Below are 22,911 nucleotides of genomic sequence, written 5' to 3' on the forward strand. Positions count from 1 at the left end.
AAGAGAGGGAACAGGCAGGAGGTTGAGCAGGACCCAACCCCACGCCATGAGATGTAATATTGGATGGTCTCTCAGACTGATGGAACAGGAGCAGTGCTGCAGTTCAGGGCATTCCCAGGAGGCTTCCTTAATTTTGGGCACCCTGGTCCATGATAAACCAGGCCTGGAGGAAGATCTTTGCAACCTGTTCTGTCCCCATGAATTGATCAAAAGCCTTGACACCTGACATGATCCATGGAATGGCAGAAGAGCCAGAGAGGAGAGGCTTTGGAGCCAGCTAGGAGGGGTTTAAATTAAAGCCCTGTGAAATGCAGCCTCTCTGTGCTTAAATCAGTGTTTTACACAAGATCATTCCTTTCCTTTGCTCTTAAAGGTAGAACTGATATAGCTGACAATGGTAAATAAAAAGAAATTTGGAGACATCAACTTTTTAAGTTGGTTTTCCTGCTCACTCTCCTGTTACAAGTGGGGACAGATGTTATTCTTGGGACATGGATTCATTGTGACCTTTGCATTAATCAAGGGAGCATTTTACTAAAATAGCATTGTAATTTCTGCATCTATTAAAAAAAATATAAAATAAAATTTTAAAAATATAAACTTCTTAAAATTAACATTTAAATAAATAAATTTAATTCTACTGATTGAAATAATGTTTGGGACCTCCAGAAGACCTTTCTGATCTAAATTATTGCTTAAGAATGATTTTTGGGGTTGTTTATAATCCGAGCAGAAATTACAGGGGTGGGGATGAATGCCAAGGGCATGGACATGTTGCAGGTTGTTGTACAGCAGTGTCTGAGCCATTATCCAGTGGGATCTCATCAGTGGGATCTGGGATGCTCTCATTCATGTGTTCTCTGACCCTGCCATGAATTCATGGCTTGGGAAAGAAAAATTGGGTTCAGGTTAGAAAGGGAACATAAAAACCCCATCAAACTATGTGAGAAATATCCATTGACTGTTCCCAGCTTCCTCCCAGGGAATAAACAGGAATACAGCTTTGCTGTCTGTCTTCCTTTACTCCTCCTGTCCAGCAAGATCATCCCATGGGGAGCTGGATTTGCTACTTGTAGTAGCCTCTCCCTGGAGTTACCGTAAGAATTTTCACAAATCCTCTGCATCTGTCCAAATGATTTATATTTTAGTTTTTATGGAAGGAAGGGAGAAAGTTGTGCTGAAGGTAATAATTAGATCTGGATTTCCCATCTATGGTGGAGGAGCCAGTGTGGAAGCACCTCCTTTTGTCCCACCATGCCCAAGGTTTATTGGGTTTCCCAGCTCCTACATAGCTCCGACTGTCAGTGCCACGTCACTGGGCATCTGTCAGCAGAAACACACAGCTCCATCATCCAAATGGCCACTTAGAACTCCAGCTTCTAAATCCCTGTCATTACTGGTTAGGTTTGTTTGGAAGAAAAAAACCTGGGGAAGTTTTGTTTAACTCGACAAACCTGAAAAAAATATTTAATATGTAGATTGAGCGTGTTTGTTGTGGAGGCTCTTAGGAGAAAATGTAAACTGCAGTGCTTTCACAATTGTTTATTTTTTTTTTGACTGGAGCCAGAAGTTAATAACCCAAATTTCTGCTGAGAGGTTCCTCTTCTGGAAGAGGGAAATGGGATTTGGGGGCTGATTCTGCAGCTCAGTGGCATCTTGCACACTTCCACACGTAGATGTATTTGTAAATGTGCGCAGCTCCAGGGCTGCAGGCAATGGGATTTTGCTGGCTTTGGATGAAATGGGGATCCGAGCTCCTTCCTTGCAGACAACATTTCTCTTGCCCATAGGCTGAGGCATCTGAGATCATGTTTTTCAGATCCAAGTTAGTTTTGGCTTGGTATCAAACCAAAAAAACCTCAAAAGCCAAACATAATATTGGGCTTGTTCTGCCGAGGAAGAAATTTATATAAGTAAGTGAAACAAGGCTGAAACTTCTTTGTGTGGGTACCAAGGCTGAAGCCCCTGATAAAGCTGTGCTCATTGAAGCTGAGTATCAGGTCAATGAATGATGCTTTGATTTTTCCCTTGCAGAGCTTATGTTGAAAAATACCTCCTGGAGAAGTCCCGACTGGTCTATCAGGAGCACAACGAGCGGTGGGTGCCTCTGTTTCGCCCAAGGCTTGGGTTTAACTCCTGTATGTGGCACAGATAACGTAAATCCCTGTGGAGCTGGCACAGGGGATAAGGATTTTCACGCTCTTAACCCTGTGCTGCAGATTAATGATGCATTTTATATTTGAATGTTTTGTTTAGGGAGAAATGTGCTAATGGAGGGAATAAAGTCCCTTATTTTATCAAGGTTTGTCTTTGATTTACCAAGGAATCATAGAATGGGTTGTATTGGAAGGGACCCTTAAAGATCATCTTGTTCCAACCCTTGCCATGAGCAGAGGACCTTCCATATTGTTACGTTTAATTTAATTTTCGTTGTCTTTATGGCAGATAGATTATGGTGTGCTACTTCATTCTTGTGCAACTTTGCGAACTGCTTAATATGCCATTTTAGGAGAGAAACATGGTATTTTCATTCTTCTTTGCGGTTCACTGAAGCCTTCAGAGGGACCTCTAGAAAGAACCAAAATTATATAAGAATGAACTTACGTGAAGTGTTCTTTCCTAATTTGCTGCATGTTCTTTGTTGCATATTCCTCTCCTCTCCCAGTAATTATTATGCCACTTTTAAATAATTTTGCTGCCTTTAGTTGTCTTTCAACTCTTGGCACTTCTGGCTGTGTTTCCCTTTGGAGACAGATGTGTGAGTTTTCTGGAATGCTCCAGGGCTGTTCCTGGAGTTAAAGAGCATCTACAGCCTTGACAAACATCCTCTTGGGTGTTGCGAGATGATTAAACTTGGGTCCTCTTGGAAAACATCCAACATAAAAGCACAGTTTTAATTTTAGAAAGAAATAGTGTTAATCTCTGTTAGAGTCATCTGGAAGCAGAATAGATGAGTGTCCCTTGGGCTGGGTTTAGCATTAGTGGTATTCAGGTATTTTGAATATTTGAGTTTTTGAATACTTGAAGATTTTTCAGTCATGTTTCATGGAATTGCAACTGCAAAGTCATTGCCTTTTTAATAGTAATAAGGTATGAAAAATTATAATTTCTGCATTGCAAGGAAATACGTTGTGATTCTAAGAAAGGAGATCGGGCTCTAATAAAGGAGCTGGGGACGGTCGGGCTCTGCTCCCAGGGAACAAGGGACAGGACAAGGGGAAACAGCCTCAAGCTGTGCCAGGGGAGGCTCAGGCTGGACATCAGCAGGAATTTCTTCTAGGACAGCGTGGTCAGGCATTGGAAGGGGCCACCCAGGGATGTTTGGAGTCCCCATCCCTGGAGGTGTCCAAGGAATTCCTGGACGTGGCACGAAGTGCTCTGGCCTGGGACTGAGGTGGGGTTTGGGCACAGGTTGGACTCCATGGGCTGGGAGCTCTTTTCCCACCTAAGTAATTATGGGATTCTGTGAAATATGTAGGTCTTGCACATGGTTCTGAAGGAAAACCCAGCTAGATCATCCCAGCTAGAAATTATTCAAGTAGATTCTAGAGCAGTGTCTGTCCTTGGATGGAGAAGAGGGATCTCATTCTCCATTGCATAATTGAATCTGTTCCATCCCTGCACAGCAGGAACGGAGCAGCTCTAAATGGTGTCAGGCCTGAGCTTGGGAGCTGGAAAATCAGGTTGGGAGGTTTCCATGTGCCTCTGCTCAGTGCTGCTGCTCATTTTCGAGTCTAACAGCTTTTGTTTTTCATTTGTCACCAGGAACTACCATGTATTTTATTACCTCCTGGCAGGAGCGAGCGAGGAGGAGAGATCAGCATTTCACCTGAAGCAGCCAGAGGAATATCATTACCTTAACCAGGTGGGAGCACTATACAGGAATACAATCTATGGTCTTGCCTTTTCTTCTGCTGATACTTAATGCTAATAAAGAAGAGGTGTGGAGTAGTAAAAGTTGGTTTTTATAGTTTCTAGGAAGTCTTCCATCACTGAAATAATTCTGCATTAGCAATCTGAGCACCTGGTAGTGTTTCAGGGAAAAAATAATCAGTGTTTTCTGTGCCTGGGATATGTTAAATATATTGAGTTTTTGATTGCTGGAGGGAGAAACAGTCAGAATATCCTGCTCTGTGTGAATGTCATTTACTCATTAATATCTGTCTCCTGAGCAGGAGAAAAAGGGAAAATGTGGCATACTGGGATATAACATCTTGCATGAGGAAGTCCTAATTCTGTAGCTTCTGGCTGGCTTCTAGCACAACCCTTTGAATTTAACAATAGAACAACTCTAATATAACTAAACCACAGCAGCCATTGAAAACCTGGGAACTAATGATGGATGAAGTGTTACCAACAGCCTAACAAACTCAGTTTACATGATGATAATTTTATAATAAACTGATTTACTTTAGGTATTTAGGCAGTTATCCAGTGACTCTTGGAAGTAGGGACTTCAAAAAGACCAACAAGAGGAGGAATAAATGGAAGAGGAGTTAAGTTACATGTTGATTTTAACCAATTGCAATTTTCTTGGTGCAGAAACATGAGGAGCAATAAAGAGTTATTTAACCCCAAACTGGAGAGAAACTTGGACCCACAGCCCAACCTAAACTGCCTTTAGTCTTTTTAGAAGTATAACTTCACTCAGGAATAGCTCTCAATTACCAGGGACTTTTAAAGCATGCTTTGAAAGCAGGCAATCAACACCAAAATCCATTGTATATTAACGACTCCCACACACCCATCACAGGATTGGGAAATATTCCCAAGCGAGGAGCACTCCGAGGGCTGGAGGCTCTTTGCTGGAGTCTCTGTGCCTCAGGCGTTGGCTGGAGAACGTGCTGTGATCTCCAGCACCATCTGTGCCACACTTTTGCAGTGGGAAGATGCCAACATGGAATGTTTTGTTGGATTCCCAAGTTCTGTTGGGCCATCCAGTTACTTTCTGTTAGTTGAAAACATTGCTTTTAATTACAGTCCTTTTCTTTTACATTGCAGTTTAAGAGCATTTATATTTAAAGGAAAATTAGAACTCTAATGGCACATAATGTGAGGAACCAGTAGCAATATTATAATTTAGGGTGAAATGTTTATTTTAATCTAAAATAAGGTACTGTGGGGCAAGCAAGCTGGAGAAGGCTGCTAAGATCAGTCCAGTCGATCAGGGAAGCAGATTCTGGACTTCCCTGAACACAGTGTATGGACAGTAGTGACACTCTGAGTTTTTGGCAGGTTTTTAAATAATTTTTTAATAGTTAGGATTAGAGTTAACACTGACAACTATGGAAAAGCAGCACTTTTAGGTGTGGTCTGGGCATGGTTTCACATGAAGACCATCTGATAGTGCAGTAGCAGCTTTTCCCTGCCCTGCAGGAGAAAGGAAAAGGAAAATAAAGAGAAAAGGGAGAAAAGAGATAGTGGAGAAATGGAAAAAGAAACTTTGGAAACATTTAAGAGAAAAATTATAAAATTACCCTTGAACATTTGCAGTCTCTTCTTAAGTGTGTCCTGGAGAAGACCCTGCCTTTTTAAAAGGAAAAAGAACCAGCTCAGACATGAACTGAAGTGTTTTACAGAAAATTAAATATTCATGTAGAGAAGCCATAAAATATTGAACCAGGCCCCTGAAGTGAAGGAGTGACTCAGTCCTGAGTCAGGCTTTACTTTCCTCCTACCAGGTTCTTCGGATCTTGTTGTGTTACACAGAATAAATTGGGAGTTTGTTTTGCAGATGGGACATAATCTATTCAGATACTTCACCAAAATCTGCTCTGTAAATACAGGAACCAGATTGAAAATAAAGATTTCAATTTATTTTTAAATGCAAATTTACTGAAAGTTATCCCCTGAATACCGGGGACTTTTCCATCTCTTCCCCAGTGGCAAGGTGCACCCACCCCTGTGTACCCTGCAGCTCACTGAATATTTTCTGTGCTGGTTGTTAACTTTTATCCATTTTGAAATCAGTCATTTGCAGGTTTAGATCCTTATTTTCAGCTCCTCAGGATCTGTCTCTCCCTCTTGGGGCTGGTCACTGGCACATGCTTTGACTTCCCTCTACTCCATCTCTGTCTGATTGGAAAAAGACACAAATTCCTAAAAAGCTTTGGAGTATTGCTTGGAAGAATCTCACTTTTGCTTCACTTGTATTTGTCTGGAGCAGAGGTTGAGAGTAGATACAAACCAAATCAGTTCTTCAGTGGGATTTTGGCATCAGTGGCTCTTCAACTCCAGGTAAACCAAGGGTTTCCCCAACTCTGTAAGAGAAGGAAAGGTTTTAGTATCCATTAGAATTATCGATGAGAGGGCCTCACTGATGCACTGCAAGCAGGAACCAGCACCAGGAATGCAAAAACATCATAAATCTTCCCTTAAAACAAATAAAAACTAGGGAGTGACTCTGCAGAACAGCAACAACTATTTTCCCAGTTAGGGAGCAGGTGGTCGGGGTGATTTGGGGTGGGAACACCACTTAACCCGCTCTGCCTTGCTTTCAGATGACAAAGAAACCCCTCAGACAGAGCTGGGATGATTATTGCTATGACTCGGAGCCGGTCAGTACAAGAACCCGCCTCTTCCGTGGTGTTGCTGGTGCAGGGCTGCTCTCATTTGAGTGTTTTAGGGAATGAAAAGAAGGCCAAATCCAATGAAGTTTAACCCATTAACCACCCTTGGTCCTGCAGTGGTGTTGTTTGTGACAGTACAGCCCTTTTATGGTTCCTTCCATCTGGAAAGCTTCTTCAGCAGTTGGAGATGGTCAGCTCCTTACAGTCATCTCAGTTTTAGAAAACTAAGGGGGTTTTCATTCCTTCCTGATAGAATACGTGATGATTTATGGAAATTGGGATGTGGCAGCAATGTGAAAATTGAAATTCCATCCCAATAAAACAGCAAATCAGTGTCTTGAAGCCCCAGGAGATGCTTCGGTACGTGCTGGTTGTAGTGGTGTATCTGCTCTCCAGCTTCCAGGAAAAAACAGGCAAACCCAAAAACATCCCCCCAGCCATCTGTGACAAAATCAAATCCTGATATTGTTCAGAGTGCAGAAACAATAATTCTCCTAAAATACTTCTGCTGACATAATCATCCTTTCCAAATGGATCGCCCCAAAAAAGGGAATGGTGAAGCTTCTCCCCCTTCCCCACCGACATGCTCTGGGTGTCTGTGTGTCCCGTGCTGCTCCCCACGGGTGTGTCCTGCATGTGGAAGCATGTTTGGCATCAGCTGCTTGTCCTTCCTGCTGCCTTTCCCATGTGCTTGATGACTGCATAAGTCTTGCTGGTGCATCTCAAAGAGTAAGAGGTGGTCTGGGAAGGAGCTGGGATTCACTGGGGCTAAACAAGTGTCTTAACAGCAACATTTCCCTGCAAATCCTTAGCAGGGGAGGAGGGAATTTCCCTTACAAGGTTAAAAATATTGAATTAAGGTTGGCATCCTTAATCCACCAGCTTTCTTAGGGGTCCTTCAGGAGCAGGGAGTGATGAGCAGATGCTGTTCTAGACCTTAATACCCTTTATAAATTGGAAAGCCCTTAATTGCTTTAGGAATGGGTTGGGACAATTTGCTGAAGGAATTAAAATTAAAACAACCCTGAAATTTGTTACTTCTCCTGGCATGACCAAGAACACCCTGCCAGCCTGGGGGCTGCCACGTCTGTGTCCTTATCCTGCGCAACAAAACCACGTCATTACCATTTGGCTGTTGATTTGCTAATTTGTTCAGGACAATTTTATTTGGGATCATTTTCTGTCACAGTCCTGGTAAATCAACTGGCTTCAGTTGATGATTCACTCTTAAGCCTACACTGGGCTTCTCCCCATACCCATGGACACAACCTGCTGCAGACCCCAAGTTTATAAAGAAACTCTGTTTTATCCTCTTCAAATTTTTCATGGAAATCCATGGATCGCTTCAATGTGACTGTAGGAAGCAGGGGGACTCACTTTTGCTGGGAAACTAATTGCTCTGGCAGGATATTAACGGCAAGTTAGGTCTGTGGGGATGGACTTTGTGCCGCTTGTCTGCTCCAATATCAAGGACACTCCTCTATTTTATAATTATCCTTCATTTATCATCCATTAGGAAGCGGTCCTGTGCTGGAACACTGCAGAGAGCATCCGCTTTTAAGTAGAGAATTTGTCTTTCCATGCGGATTAATGAGTCGGGCAATTGTTATGTAAATCGTTAATTAAATTGCCTTCGGCATAGATTGTGCTACTTCGGAGTTGTCCGGGGTATTTTGCTGTTGACTCGTGACTTAATTTTGGAGGAATGATGCCAGAAAATGAAAATGTCTCCTGGAATGTGGAGTGCCACTAAAAGCACTTGGTGTATTTAAAAAAAGCTTTAAACCAGCCTAATTTCAGGATTTGTGGGGGTGGTGTTGTCCTGCCAAGTCCAGGTCCTGCCAGAACAAGGGTGGGAAGTTGTGCTGAGTTCTCAGTGGAAGGGCAGTGATGAGGAAACCAGGGTTGGAGCTCAGGAGAGTCAAGGTCTTATCCTGAGGTTTTATGGTGGGAGCAATCAGTGCCTGTGGTGTCCCTGCTCTTGGTGATGTCATTGTTGTGTTCCTTTGGAGAGCTCTGGAGCAGGGTCGTTTCAGATCACTTCCTAATGGAAGGTGGAAATGCACTTTTCTAATGACTATTTCCTAAAATAGTCTGGTCTTTTCTTCTGGAATTTCAATCCCTGCCTTCATCGATGCTATGCATGGTTTTAAATGGTTTTACTGTTCAACAGCTCCAAAATCACTTTGCCCATGGAGCATTAACTTATCTCTGAGGACAATTGATAAAAAAATTTCGATTTTGTTGTCCAACTGCACTTCTCTGGCTTTTAGTGCAGTTGTGTGGGAGTCTCCTATGTTGCAATAAATATTTAAAATATGTAAACAATACAATAAATAATAATATCAGCATTTAAATATATAAATAATACAAATAAATCTATATCTTAAGTAAAGGTTTTCCACTCTAATTATAACTATGGCTGTAATGATGCTCTGGAGTGGGATGAAGAACTTTGTTGATACGGTTGTGAGACTTTAAATGCTGTAAAACACAAAGCTGATATTATAAAATAACTTAATTCTGTATATTCTGTATTTATAATTCATTTTCTGTACTCTCAGTGAGTACAAGTAATGCAGATTCCTAATTATTTTTGCAAAATTTTTTGCACATTTGCTTGTGTGATAAATAAGATGTTCAGGAGATGACCAAAATAATCTATATGCATTCATCTGCTTAATTAATTCCAACTGCAGCTACAATTTTCATTTGTATTATTCTAATAAACTTTTTATAAAATTTTATAGAATTTTTATTTGTATTTACTTACACTTGGATTAACTTGTTAAAAGTCTCTAATTACTTGTAAAAAGTCTTGATTTAAGCGTTAGCAAAATACTCTAAGGTTTAAAAAAGCACAATACTGTGTGCTACACAATAAATTCATCTTGATGCATAGATGGGTAGTTTTTATAGGCAGCAATGGGTAGAATATTAAATATAGGCTGGAAAGGCAGAGAGAAGAATAAATGATCCATGGGAGGCCTACAGTGAGCCAAAGTGGAAGAAATTTGACATTAATGGTCTATATATTCATTTAAAGAGCATTTCTGTTCCTTAAATATTGGTACAGGACAGCTTTGGGTGGGTCTGGAATGTCACTGGATTTTTCTGAACATGTCAGTGACTGATATCAAGGGAAAAACTCAACTGTTCAGGCATGTGAGCATCCAAAAGTATAAAATATCCTGGATTTCAGATTCTCCCAGTTTTGAAATAACTTCTTGGTAGTTCAAATAAAGTTACTGAAAAATATATTTAAAACTTTGCCTTTCCCACACAAGAAAGGCAAAGCTTTAAATGAAAATCATCCACTGATACCTCTAAACACAAAATGATCCACTGATCATTTACATGAAGTTATCTGAATTCTATTTAAAAACTGATTTTCCCTCTTATAGGACTGAATGTGGAGTAAACTGCCTGTAAATGTGGAACAGATTTCATCTTGTTATTTCCCACCCTTTTTGTGTATGGGGTGTCCCACACTGACCAACTCTCCCCGTACTGTTGGAATGGGGTGACTCTCCTCTTTCCTTAGAGGCCAAACCTGGGAACCAAGGTTGTATCTCCAGAAAATATTAGCCAAAAATGTTGTATTTCCAGTGCCAGGTTGGAAATGTTGCTGATAAAAGACCTGGAGATCACTCAGTGATATTTACAGAGCACTGACTTGGCTGTCTGGACCTGATCTGGTGTTAATTTGTGTCAGTGCTTCCTCTGTGTGTTTAATCCAACAGGATTGTTTCTCCGTGGAAGGGGAGGACCTGAAACACGACTTTGAGCGGCTACAGCTCGCCATGGAGATGGTGGGGTTTCTGCCCAAGACACGCAGACAGTGAGTTTATTTTCCATTTTAATGCCTTGGAGATGATCCTGGTTAACGTCACCTCCACTGGCAGGACATTGTCCAGAGAAACTGTGGCTGCCTCATCCCTGAAGGTGTCCCTGGCTGTGGCAGGATGGAGCCAGATGAGTTTAAGGTCCCTTCCAACACAAACCATTCTGTGATTCCTTGCTCACTGCTCTATTTAACGATTCTCTTCATGCAAATGGAGCGTTGGCAGAAGCTGACATCTTGAAGTATTTCTTAAGTGTTCATGAATAATTACGTCTCACTCTGCATGTCATGAATCCAGAGCCTGGTTTAATCAGAAGTTCTCATTATCCCTCATCAAACTTAACCCTTTGCATGCAATTCTAGGTCTGTAGACTCATTTCCCACTGACCTTTTTCGCTAATTCACTGGACATGCTGGTTTGAAAACTGGACTTCAGCTGGGTTACAGCACCTCTGATACTATGGAATTAGAGGGTTCATAGGGGTCATCTCCAACCAAAACCACAAAATAATCCCTCCTGTGTTGATTTTTGGTTTGAAAGGCTTGAGTAGGCTGGGAAGAACTTGGCATAAAAAATTACCTCAAAGATACTTTCATACAACTGAGACTTTTCAGAAGCTCGTCCTTTATCCCTCACTTGTAACAAATCAATTATGAAATCAAAACTGCTTTTTCTCTGTCTTCCCCACACACATTGATAAAGCCAAGGACCCAGAGTTGTGTGAATATGTTCTGTGTCAGAGGCTGCTTTATCAGGTTTCAGGACGAGGTTTGTCTAAAGCCTGTTGAGTGGTTTAATTGCCTGAGCAAAGCAATCAGGAAGTGTCAGGACTGAGCAGAGTCGGGTGATGCAGTAAATTCTCACTTCTGATTTGCTGTGCAATGATTTTTCTTGGCACACAAGTTGCTCCTGGTGAATTTTGCGTGTCAAAAATAAAGTGGATTTTTCACGAGCAGATTTATTTTGCTTGGTGTTACACAACTGCAGCACAAATAAGGAACCACCTTCAGCTGAGATATAGGAAAGATGTTTTAAGTACTACTATACTTTAAAAAGTAATTTCCTTATAGCAGAACATTGGGGTTTCACCTTTGTGGAAACAGAAATTTTTATAAAATTCGCAACAGGGGAGTCAGTATCCCTGGTTTGGACATAAGGGAGGACTTGGAGAGGTGAAGCTGTGTTGTCCAGACAGGCTGTTGGCATAGCTAGGAATCACATTTGGGTTTATTCATTTTTAGCTCCCAAGAGAGTGTAGAAATAGAGACAAACAGGGTTTATAGCTGAAGTCAGCCATGGCTCAGGAGTTGGGCTTGATGAACCTTGTGGATCCCTTCCAACCCAGGATATTCTTTGAGTGTCTGATCCTGCGGTTTTCTGGAGGGGGAGATAACTTCCAAATGACCAAATTCCCTCTAAAACAGAAAAATTGGTTGGATAAATTTACTTGAAGTGTAATAGTTTTTCTTTGTCTCAGTTGCTTAGATATTATAAAAGCATTTATGCTGTTTTAGACAGTCTTTTGTTCCTGGCTGGGACTAGATACAAGAAGGTGACAAAAACACGTGTCCCAGAGGACTGAGAGATATCACCTGCATGGCTACGCCCAGTCTACCCCTTAATTTATGCAATTGTATGATAAATATTTAATCTGGATATCAAGATTACTGAAGGATTTCTATTTTTCTTACATGGGCTGTAATTTTGTAACTGTGTGTTTGATGTGTTAAAGAATTTTCAAGGAAACTGTATGAATGCAAGTTTGGTGCTTGACTAAATAAAAATCTTTTGACATGAGCCAAAGTGGATGCTTTGGATTGAAAATTAGAAGAATGAGCCACAGAGGGACGTGGCCCTTGGGGGTGAAATTTGCTTCTTTGTTCACTTTATGAAAAACCCAAGTGAAAATTAATTCTGTCTGTTCAGGATTTTCTCTCTGCTGTCGGCAATCCTGCACCTGGGGAACATCCGGTACAAGAAGAAGACGTACCGGGATGACTCCATCGATATCTGCAACCCTGAAATACTTCCTGTTGTGTCAGAGCTGCTGGAGGTAAGGCTCTGCTTTCCCTCCTGAAACTGTCACACCAAACAAGCCACCTCTGATTTAGGACCCAAAACATGTGCAGTTTATTTCCAGTTTTATTAAAAATTAAGTTCTTGTGTGTTTCCATGCCGATGGGCTGTTCATGTTTGTCAGGGAAAAGGTACAGGAACTTTTTTAAAGAGGATTTTCATGTAGGGTTTTTGCCCCTGCTTTTCACCTTCAGGTTTCATTGGCTGAAAATCCTGTTTCTGTGATCAAATGTGAAAGGTTGCAGGGTGCAGATGTGAAGCAAACCTGCTGTCCAGCACGGCATGTCTTCAATTGCCAGCCATCAGCTGGTGCTCCTCAAATGTGTTCCAAAGTCTGTCTGAGGAACTCGAGCTGTGGTACAACCACAGCCCCGTGTTTTGGTTCTCTGCTGGCTGTAGGAGGTGCTGGGCTCCCTCACTGTGTTTTTTGTCTGTTATTACCTGCCAGATTCCACAAGGGTTGGGTTTGGGATGCTGGAGATCCATCTCATCCCTCTAGTCCCTATTTAAGGGCCTGTTATGGAGTTCTTTGGTGCATCTCTTGTTTTTTTGCTGTTCAGGACCTGGTACCTTGGCCTTTGTGAGCCACTGCTGTGCTGGCATCCCTTGGGAAGGGTTTGTAGGTCTGGCTTAGGCCATGTCCAGCTCTGCAAATCAGTGCAAAAGCATTAAATAAGTTCTTGGGAGATCTGCTCTGTCAGCCCAAGCAGGTTATGGAGCTGTGTTACTTCTTTTCATGAGAAAAGTCTTGAATGAGCCAACTTGTCCTGCTGGCCTTCAGCCTTCAAGAGCTGAGCTCAAAAACCTCCTGACATGAATTGAGGTTGTCAGAAGCTCCCCTTGCTGTCTCACTTCACTTGAAATGCCCTAAACCTCTTGCAACTGAAATGTTTTTATTGTAGTTGATTATAGCAACAATTATCTTTACCCTTTTGTACATGATGGGTGGTCTGGAAGGTGAATTTGTGCTGATTTTACGGTAGAATCAGAAGGCAGCTTGTTCTTTGGTGTACACGTGGTGCTCTTCCCATTTATTCCATTAAATAACTGTTGTGTTATCTCCCTGCCTACAGAACTTGGGAACTGGCTCTCAGGGATTTTCATGGCACTTCATTAATGCTTTGAAATTAGGGAGGGGAAAGCTTCTGTAAAATATGGTCTGAGCAGCTGGATGCTCTTTGCATCTTGGCCTTGGAGATTGCAGAAATAAACAGGAAGAAAATATAAGTGGGGAGGAGAATGTTGTGGATTTACTCTGTCAAATGTGGCCAAGTCAGTTAAGTAATTGTTTTTAAAAAAAGTTTTGAGTAAGAGAGCGACTTAGAGATCTGAAAAAGTTCCAGGCTTTGGGTCTTTGCCTTTGCAAACAAACCCTTTTGCAACATCTGCACGTGGGGAGGTCGTGGGGTGGTTTTTACACATAATTCTGTGAAATGAGACATTGGCTGAGCCATGTCAATCCAACAGTGCCTTAATGCCATGGGCTGGAACAGCACCTGCAGGCAGTGTGAACAAGATGTAAAAGTAAATATTTGTTTTTCACCATTTGGGAAAAAAACAAACAAACCAAACCACTGGGATCTGATGTAGCTGAGCAAATTGATAGATTGCTGTTCATCTTGGTAATTCTTTTTGCAAATTAAATGACCATCTAGAACATAAAATACTTGTTAATTAGATCAGGACAATGCTTGCTGCATTGAAGTGGGATCTGATGAAATGCACCACTGGCTTTGGGTGAGTGGTGTTGTTTGTCCCTGGAACTGGGAACTGGAACTGGAAGGATTTGCTGCCTCCAAGTATAAACCTTTTAATAGACCCACTGAAATAAAGCAAATAATCTCATTTTTAGACTTGATTTTTTGGCATTTATGAAATGCCATGTTTCTCTTTGCAGACCTCAACAGATGTTGCTGCTTATTCAGGTTTGACCCAAAGGAAGAACCAAAGGGTTCAAACAGATGAAACAGATGATTACAAAGAGCAGCCACCACTCTTTAGGGCTACTTACAACTCTCCACATTAAGTTCAATGAGTTCTCCTCAGCCAGAGACCCAAAATACTGGTTAAAACATTTGACACTTTGTATTTTATCTCATTTGGGTAATTATTTTTATTACATTCTCCTTTTTTGTGGTCACTGAACAGTTTTGCTTTTCCTATTGTTGCTAAAATTACAAATTGGCTTGAAAAGTTGTTAATCCCCTCTCCAGATCTTGGCATTAGACACTAATAACTGAGAAATCATCTAAGAATAAAAGTAAATATAAGTTGACAGAGTTGAGCTTCCTTTCCTATGGTCACTGGCTGTGTGGTGGGACCGTCCAGAGCACAGCAAAAGGATGGAAGAAACTGTGATCTGATACTTCCTTATCTTGGAGGAACTTTTGGGTTGATTTTTATACTCAAATGACTCACTGGATTTGTTCAGTCAAGGTTTGACATGGAAAAGAGAAGGAAAAAATCTGACCAGAGCTGTGTGGGCCATCTCTGAGAGCAGCCAAGAGAGGATGCAGAGGTGCTCCAGCCTGGCTCAATGGGGATATAGCCTCCAAGGGCAGGAGGGGAGCCACCAGCCTGAGTGAAATCAGGAACAGGCAAGATTGCTGTCTTCTCCCACTGTGAAGGGCAATCTGGCCCAAATTCTCATGAGCTGGTTGGTTTATTGTTGGAACCTCTAATGATAACTGGGGGAATTTCCCTGCTGCACCAGTTAATGCAGCACCTCTGCACAACTGTTCTCCCTCTGTGTAATGAGATTTGTGTCCCTATAAAAAGAAGCTAATACAGAGATTTTCTGAAGGAATCTGGGAGGAGATGATGATCTACAATGGATTTGCTTTTTCTTAGATATCAACAACCCCACCCAATCTGTTTTTGCTTTATTAAACCATCCAGAACAGCATTTGTTGAAACTCCAATATAGGATTTTGGCCAGACTCTGCAGATCATTGTTTCATTTACAGTAAAACTCCAATTCCATTTTTTATTTTTTTTTCAGGAATAGACATAGCATGTGGATTATGTGATGCTTTTGGCAGGTTTTTCAGGGCCTTTGTTTAAACTCTGCTGAAATACTGTGCTAAGGAGTGATGTCAAGGCTGCCTGATGGATCAAGCAGACGTGGAGTCCTGTGCAAGCACTGAAAATATCCCAGGGCCTGGGCAGAAGTCATAGAGGGTTGTGTGAAACTGGGTAAACCTTTGTGTTTCTGGGGGAAAAGCTTGGAAAAGTTCATTTGTGGGCTTATTAACAAAAATAATATATTAGAAATTATCTAGTTGACCTTAAAAGAGACTTTTTGTTTTCTGTTGGAAGAGTAGGAACATTTTAATTGTGTGTGTTTACTAAAATGGGAAATCATTTCCATGGATGGAGCATTGAAGAAGGAGATAAATGCTGTCTTTGCTCAGTGGAGCAGTTTTGTATTCAGTTTTTAGGTTTAGGTAACCAGTGCAATACCTAACCTCAGTGCAAATAAAGGTAAATACAAGTTATCAAGTGCCCTAAATTAGTTTTGCCAGATCTCCCAGTGCACATTTGTGTTTGGAGCTAAAGTTGGCCTCTCCAGGAGATTTATGTGCACAAGTTCTTCTTCCACTAAAAAATGGCCTTCAGCTTCCCAGAGGGATCCCACAGGCACTGGGGCTCCTCCTGTGATAAATGTCTTGGAAATTAATTGGGGAGGGGGTGAGGATTATGAAGCAGACAGTGCTTGCTTGCTTCCAGCTTTTTCTTCTGGATTTGTTTTCCAGATGATGTTTTGTAGAATCACAGAATGATTTGGGTTGGAAGTGACCTCCAAAGTTCATCTAGTCCAACATCCCTGCAATGACTAGGGATATCATCATTGGATGCAAAATTTTGAGCCAGAATTAGGGACAGAAAACTTCAGAGAATCACAGAATGTGCTGATTTGGAAGGGATCCACAAATACCATTGAGTGTAACTCCAGGATCTGTGGAGACACAGGCCCTACACAGACACCCCAGCAATCCCACCCTGTGCCTGAGGGCATTGTCCAAACACTCCCTGAGCTCTGGCAGCCTTGGGACCGTGACCATTCCCTGGGGAGCCTGGGCAGTGCCAGCCCCCTCTGAGGGAAGAGCTTCTTCCCAATATCCAACCCAAACCTCCCTAACACAGCTCCAGCTGTTCCCTCAGCTCCAGCTGTTCCCTCACATCCTTTTTAACTCTCTGGTTATTTGAAAGAAAGTCTGAGGAAAAGGTTCAGCTCTTTTCCAAGAAGAGCTGATAGAAATCTGAATTTATTTTCAGCTACTCCACACGAGGCATCTTTAGAGTGAGCACTCAGCACTGTAATCCCTTTCTCAGATATGGAAGGAGAGACAAAACCTGATGTTTTCTTGCTCTCCAGCTGGAAATGGTTCATTTTTCTTCAGCTGCTCTAACATAATACCCCAGAATTACTGGAGAAGCAGTCTGTGCCTGCCTTGGCTCCAGCCCAGCCCTTGCTGGCTCCCTGCTCCCGCTGTGCTCCGCTGACGTTCCCAGCTGTGGTGCTGCTGCTCACCCCTCACTGGCTCATGGAGCTTGAGGTCTCCAGCCCTCTCTGGACCCACTTGTGGCAACAAAGTCTTAAATCTGCATTTTGTCCCTGTAACTAAGATCTAAACTCCTACAGGAGTTGCCGTGTGTAAGAGGGAGAGGAGGCCATGCCCTTTAGCACCAGGAAGCAAAAATCCATGAAATGTGACCCAAGAGTGAAACTCCTAAGGCACAAAGTAAAGGAGTGAGTGGTGTTCTCCGCTGCTCTGCACCAATGGGTGTCCCTATTTTAGTGTTTCATGGAGGAGGAAGTGTAGGATGTGGGGAAGCTGCAAGTATCTCCATGTCCTTAGTCATCGGCACATGCTGAGTTTATCTTTAGAAAGCTCCAGTGGCTCCTCCCTGGCATCAGGAGTCAGCTACTTTCACACTGTGACCTTGAGTGCAGATCAGGATGATTTGGTTGCACCCGTGGTGTTCATCAGAGGCGATGAAGGAATCGAGATCAAGCTCCACTGGGTGGCAATTGCAGGCAGGGGCCTGGGGAGATGCAGGGATTCCTGTCCTTGCCAAGAGTGTTTTTGTACAAGGAGATGCTTCAGTGGGATCTCCCCAGGTCAGGAGGTGAAGGATGCACATCCACAGGTTCCCTCCATCCAGAGAGCAGGGGGAGAAAGAACCGGAGTGACCGTGAGATGGGGATGTGAGGGATGGTGTGGGTAGTTGTTTAAATTGCTTAAAATCCCTGTGTTTGCTGACAAATCTGGGACTTGGAAGTGTTTATGTTGTTGGGGAATATTTCTTTGGACTGTTTTGATTAGGAACCATCTGACACCCCTCTGCCTTATTGCCTTGGATAATTAAAAAAAGCCAGCATGCTGGCTGCAGGTTTGCAGCATCCCTGAAGTGGGATAATGGATGGTGTGAAACTCACTTTTGTTCCAAACTGTGCAGTTGAGGGAGAGCAGCCGATGGTCCCGCAGTCGAGAGCTGCTGGAATAGTGTCTGCAGAGCTGGAAATTACAAAATCACATCATCTGGTGAATGCAGAGGAATAGAAACCAAATGTGAAGTCTTGCTGTGGATCTCTGGATGAACCAGGAGATTCTTTTTTTCCCTGCTTGATTTTGAAAGGTAAAATCAGATTGTAGGAACTGGGGGCTCCTGAGTAGTGCTTATCACTAAAGAAATGAACCTTGAAGTGTCATTTCCAGTGACAGAGACCTTGCTGGCAGGTGACATCATATACAGGTGACTTGATGTATTCTGACTTCCACAGCCACAAGTTCTTGTTGCAGGAAGAATCGGTTATATAAAAACTCCCTGGATTTTATCAGGGAGACTCCCATGTAGCAGTTTTGGCAGAAGTTGATTTTTGTACAGAAGGGCATCATTATTGCTATGGTTTCTGAGATTCCTGACTTTCCACTGCCTTGTTTGCACTTCCTCTTCATTCCTGAATTGAACCCTGAAGTCAAAATATGTACATAGAATTGTTTTGGCTGGAAAAGACCTCTAAGATCGTTGAGTCCAATTGTTAGACCTCTACATTTCCCATTTTCCATGTCAAATCATAAATGCTTTCCCTGTGATAAAAATATGGCTTTGGGTGGCCTCAGGAAAGTGGATTTTGAACAATCAGAGATGTCCAGAGGAGGTCTGGTGCCTGCATGGAGTCCTTCAGGCAGGATAAGCAGTTTGTAGAGACTTCAGTGCAGCTGCTCTGTGTCAATCCACATCCATTATTTCTGAGCTCCATGGTTTTCACCCAGATTCACAATGTCATTTTTGACTTGGAAATTTAGTGAAGATTAGTCAACAATTCAAAGTCTTTAGATGTAAGTGATGTATTCTGTATTCTTCTGAATTCCTCAAAGTAGGAGGGTCTTGAAGCTGATTGGGAAAGTGGCTTTTCCCCAGCAGCCACAGGTATCACTTAATTTGTCGGCACCGTTTCCCTCTTTGCTGAGGTGTCTGTGTTTACACAAATGAGTTCTGTTCTGCAAACCTGTGAGGGCTGATTAGAGACTGTCACCTTGCCAGGAGCTGGGGCTTCAGGGAGTAAACATCCAGTGCCAATAGCAGAGTAAATATCAGGTGCTTTTCCAAGGGTTTCTTCCTCCTTCTGACTCCTCCCCACCCTTAAAAGCGCAAAAAAAAACCTCCTTCACTTGGATATCTCTGAAACTGATGACACTGCTTGGCTTATTCTAGAGTAATTTGTATGATTTCATCTTGACAGCACTAGAAAGTTGACTTACTTTGCCAAGAGAAAGTGTGTGAGGGAGGAGCCACACCAGAAATAAGGAAAGCAGTGGGAAATTGTTACAACCAGGATGCCTGAATGCAGAAAATCAGGTTCCTTTGAATACCCTGGTGTTAGGTTTCTGATGCTGGATTTATGTGCTGAGTTGGCTCCTCCCAATGGCATGTTTTTACCCATTGAATTTAACTCTGCAAGGTCTGGCGAAGTGGTTTAATTTTTTATATTTTTTTTTTAATTAAACTTTGAAATTTGAATGTGTTTGCACTGGATTTTAATTTTTTTTAAAGTTTAAATGTTAGCATTTTTAAAACTGGATTTAAAATAAAATAAAAAAATCACTAGAATAATCATTAACATGTGTACTTTTGTTTTAGGTGAAAGAAGAGATGCTGTTTGAGGCCCTGGTGACCAGGAAGACAGTGACAGTGGGAGAGAAGCTGATCTTGCCATACAAATTGGCAGAGGTCAGTACATGATGTTTGTCATTAAAAGGCAGCTCTTGGAATCGTTTTCAATACTTTAAGATGCACACTCAAAGTTTCTTTCACTTTTTATTTATTTATGTCAAAATAATGGAGGAGAAGCTAATGGGTGTCCTAATCTAGGAAATTATTGACTTTTCTTCTATTCCATTCCTGGAAGGCAGGTTTGTACTTTATTCTGATGGTTTGTAAGTGCTTTAATGACTTGTGGTTGTGTGAAAGTTGTCCAGAGCAGAGCTGGGCATTGTGTGTGTGGGTGCAGGTTCATCTCCAGATGTCATTCCTTAAGCTGGAGCCCTGATGCCACAGCAGAGTGCTGACCCATGACTCCAGGAGATTTTTACTGCCTTCTTGAGTACCTGTGTCAGTGCTGGTTCTTGTATGGCAGGAGCTGCAGATCTCCATAGGAGATTCCCAATAGCTTTTCCTCAGACCCCTCACAACCTGGGACCTTGTGTGATGCTTTGGAGAAGCCACAGCTCCATCAGTTTCTCTCAGACCCTGGTGTAGTTATATGGGATCTAAATGGGATATTCAGGGATTCTGAATTCTATTCTGTGGCTGGTAAAGAGAAACAAATTTTTTCCTCTTACATTCTTCAAAATACATAAGTTCTGTTCTTGTTTTGGCTATTTCTGCCTCTAATATTCTTGTATCCCTCAGATTAGGAACACTGAGCATCGCACCACACTTGGTCCCTCCATTCCCTCTTGTTGTAGGGTTGGGTGAGAATTCACAGCACCTTGAACAGCATCTGAGAGCAGCCTGTTGTGTCACAAATAAGTAAACATATTGTGTTGTCACTGGGGTCAGCTGGAGATATTTTCACTCCTTTTCCAAGGGGGTAAAAAAGTATCTTTTCTCCCATTTTGAGGGTGTGTTTAAGCTCAGTAACCATTACTGAGCTTTAATATTTAGAAGTGAAGCGTTGCCTTTGTGCAAAGGTGAAATGTGCCTTGACAAAGGGCACACGAGGGCTCTCAAAAAATCTCACAAGGGTTTTTGTGATGGACAATTAATCAATGTGGTGTTCCACTTTTCTCCTCTTTCTCCTCTCTCCACTTCCTACTTTTCTCCTTCATCTTGGGAGCAGACATTAAAAGAATGGCTAGAAAAGTTTAAAACTGAGCTATAACTACCCTTTTGCTGGAGGGTTCTTAGAATGATGGTATCATAGAGTGGGCTGGGTTGGTAAGGACCTAAAGCTCCTGCTGTGGGCAGGGACACCTGCCACTGGACCATGTTACTCCAAGCTCTATCCAATCTGGCCTGGAGCACTTCCAGCTGTTGGAGCAGGTTCACTGCTCACAGAGCAGAATTTGAGATGCTTCAACTTGAACCTCCCCATGGTAAGAGGCCTTCTCCTGATCTTTCTCTGGCTCAGGGAGTGGGAGGAGTGACTTAAATTCAGACCTGACTGAACCAAGAAGAAAGAGTGGAATTCATTTGACATTTTGGGACTTCACAATGACTACTGATGGCTGATAATCCCCACTCATGACTCACTGGACTCTTGGGAGTCAGCAGGCTGGTTATTCCTGTGTATTTAACAAAGGAGCATTATAGTTGGCCCCAACGGATGGAGCCATTGAGGGTTTGAGGATTTGCAGACATGGGTCTCCCACCACGACCTCTGTAGCTCATGGGCAGCTGCCTTTCCTGATGGACACAGCAATTCTTTTATTCTTCAGATGCCTGTGGGTTTTTTCATAGCTTGGTACACTGAAAGTTTCAGTGGAGTTTGTCTGGAGCAGACTGTTCCACAGGCTCTCAAAAAAAGGATTGCATAATGTAATTTTGGCATGTCCTTGCTTCTTTACTCCATCAAGAAGAGCAGGTTGGATCTACCAGTCTTCAGGCTGCAAGAGAGGTGATAGATGCTACATCCCTGGAAACGTCCAAGGCCAGGTGGGATGGGGCTTGCCCATGGTAGGAGGTAGGGGATGGATGGAGATGAGCTTTAAGGTCCCTTCCAGCACAAACTGTCTGGGATTCCATGTAAAAAGCTTAAGATTTAAGTTTGGGATAGGTTTTGAGCTTTGATGAGGTTCCCACGTGCGTCCGCTCCATTCTGGAGTGTTTCACTTTCTGTGCTTGGCACAGGGGCTGACATTTCCTGCTCCCTTTCATCAGTGTTGGAGTATGTGGAGATGACAACTCGGTGCAGAAATGCTTTTCATGAGAAGTGAGTGTGATCATTCCATGATCCCAGCCTGGCTCCTGAGAGATCTGTGCCCTCAAGGGCACTGTGATAACTGTCAACCTTCTTAATAGCCTTGAATGGGCAGAGTTGGCCTGAAGGGATCCTTCCCTTTGGTATTTTGGAGGCTTTAGAGCTGAGGCTGGAGTTTTGTTTTCCAAGCCTTTTCTCTTCCCCTTTCCCGGGCTGCAGCCCCGGAGCGCGTGGAGAGACTGCCTTTGTTGGATTTGCAGTGATGTCACATTCCTGGCTGGCTGCATGCTCCTGCCTTCTTCTTGTGTGCTGATTGGAAACACAGTCCTCTGATCTGGGGCTTTTTTTTAAAAACAGTGGTTTGAACGCTTGGCAGCTCACTTGAAACATTCTCCTTCAGTTATGAATTGATATCAGACTGATTGTTCGTGGTTCTGTTCATCTTTGCAATAATTTGGGTAAAACGGCGTCTTTTATTCTGGCATGTTTTGGGTAGAAGGTACTGAAAAGTGGAGACAACTTGTGGATGGACATCATGGAATCACAGATGGGTTTGAGTTAGGAGGGACCTTAAAGCCAGTCTCATTCCACCCCCTGCCATGGGCAGCAACACCCTCCACTATCCCAGGTTGCTCCAAGCACTGTCCAGTCTGGCCTTGGACACTTCCAGGGATCCAGGGGCAGCCACAGCTTCCCTGGTCACCCTGTGCCAGGGCCTCACCTCCCTCACAGGGAAGAATTCCTTCCCAATATCCATCTAAGCCTGCCCTCTGGCAGTGGGAGCCATTCCCCCTTGTCCAAAGTCCCTCCATGCCTTGTCCCCAGTCGCTCTCCAGCTCTTCTGGAACCCCTTTAGGCACTGAAAGGGGCTCTGAGGTCTCCCTGAAACCTTCTCTTCTCCCAGCAGTGTTGAAGAAGCTGCAACTGGCAACCACCTCCTTTCTGTTTATTCACACTGTACTCCCTCCCTTAGGACTTCCTCTTGATGACT

The 22,911-nt window shown here is 42.7% G+C and overlaps 1 protein-coding gene across 14 annotated transcripts in view; it reads left to right on the plus strand.

Annotated features, from left to right (window-relative positions):
* The window catches only part of MYO9A (myosin IXA), a 174,006-nt gene that overhangs the window by 62,895 nt on the left and 88,200 nt on the right, over positions 1–22,911 (plus strand). For 12 of the 14 annotated variants that reach the window (XM_088063197.1, XM_088063203.1, XM_088063199.1 and 9 more), the window contains exons 4-9: positions 2,035–2,097; positions 3,766–3,865; positions 6,501–6,557; positions 10,313–10,410; positions 12,341–12,467; positions 19,640–19,729. In XM_088063197.1, the coding sequence (XP_087919323.1) occupies positions 2,035–2,097; positions 3,766–3,865; positions 6,501–6,557; positions 10,313–10,410; positions 12,341–12,467; positions 19,640–19,729 (535 nt within the window). The remainder of the gene's footprint in view (positions 1–2,034; positions 2,098–3,765; positions 3,866–6,500; positions 6,558–10,312; positions 10,411–12,340; positions 12,468–19,639; positions 19,730–22,911) is intronic. The other 2 variants (XM_088063205.1, XM_088063206.1) reach the window with 1 other exon arrangement.

Source organism: Pseudopodoces humilis, chromosome 16, assembly GCF_049639895.1.
Source record: "Pseudopodoces humilis isolate 2021_Gansu_Grassland_sample_001 chromosome 16, ASM4963989v1, whole genome shotgun sequence".
Classification (NCBI taxonomy): domain Eukaryota; kingdom Metazoa; phylum Chordata; class Aves; order Passeriformes; family Paridae; genus Pseudopodoces; species Pseudopodoces humilis.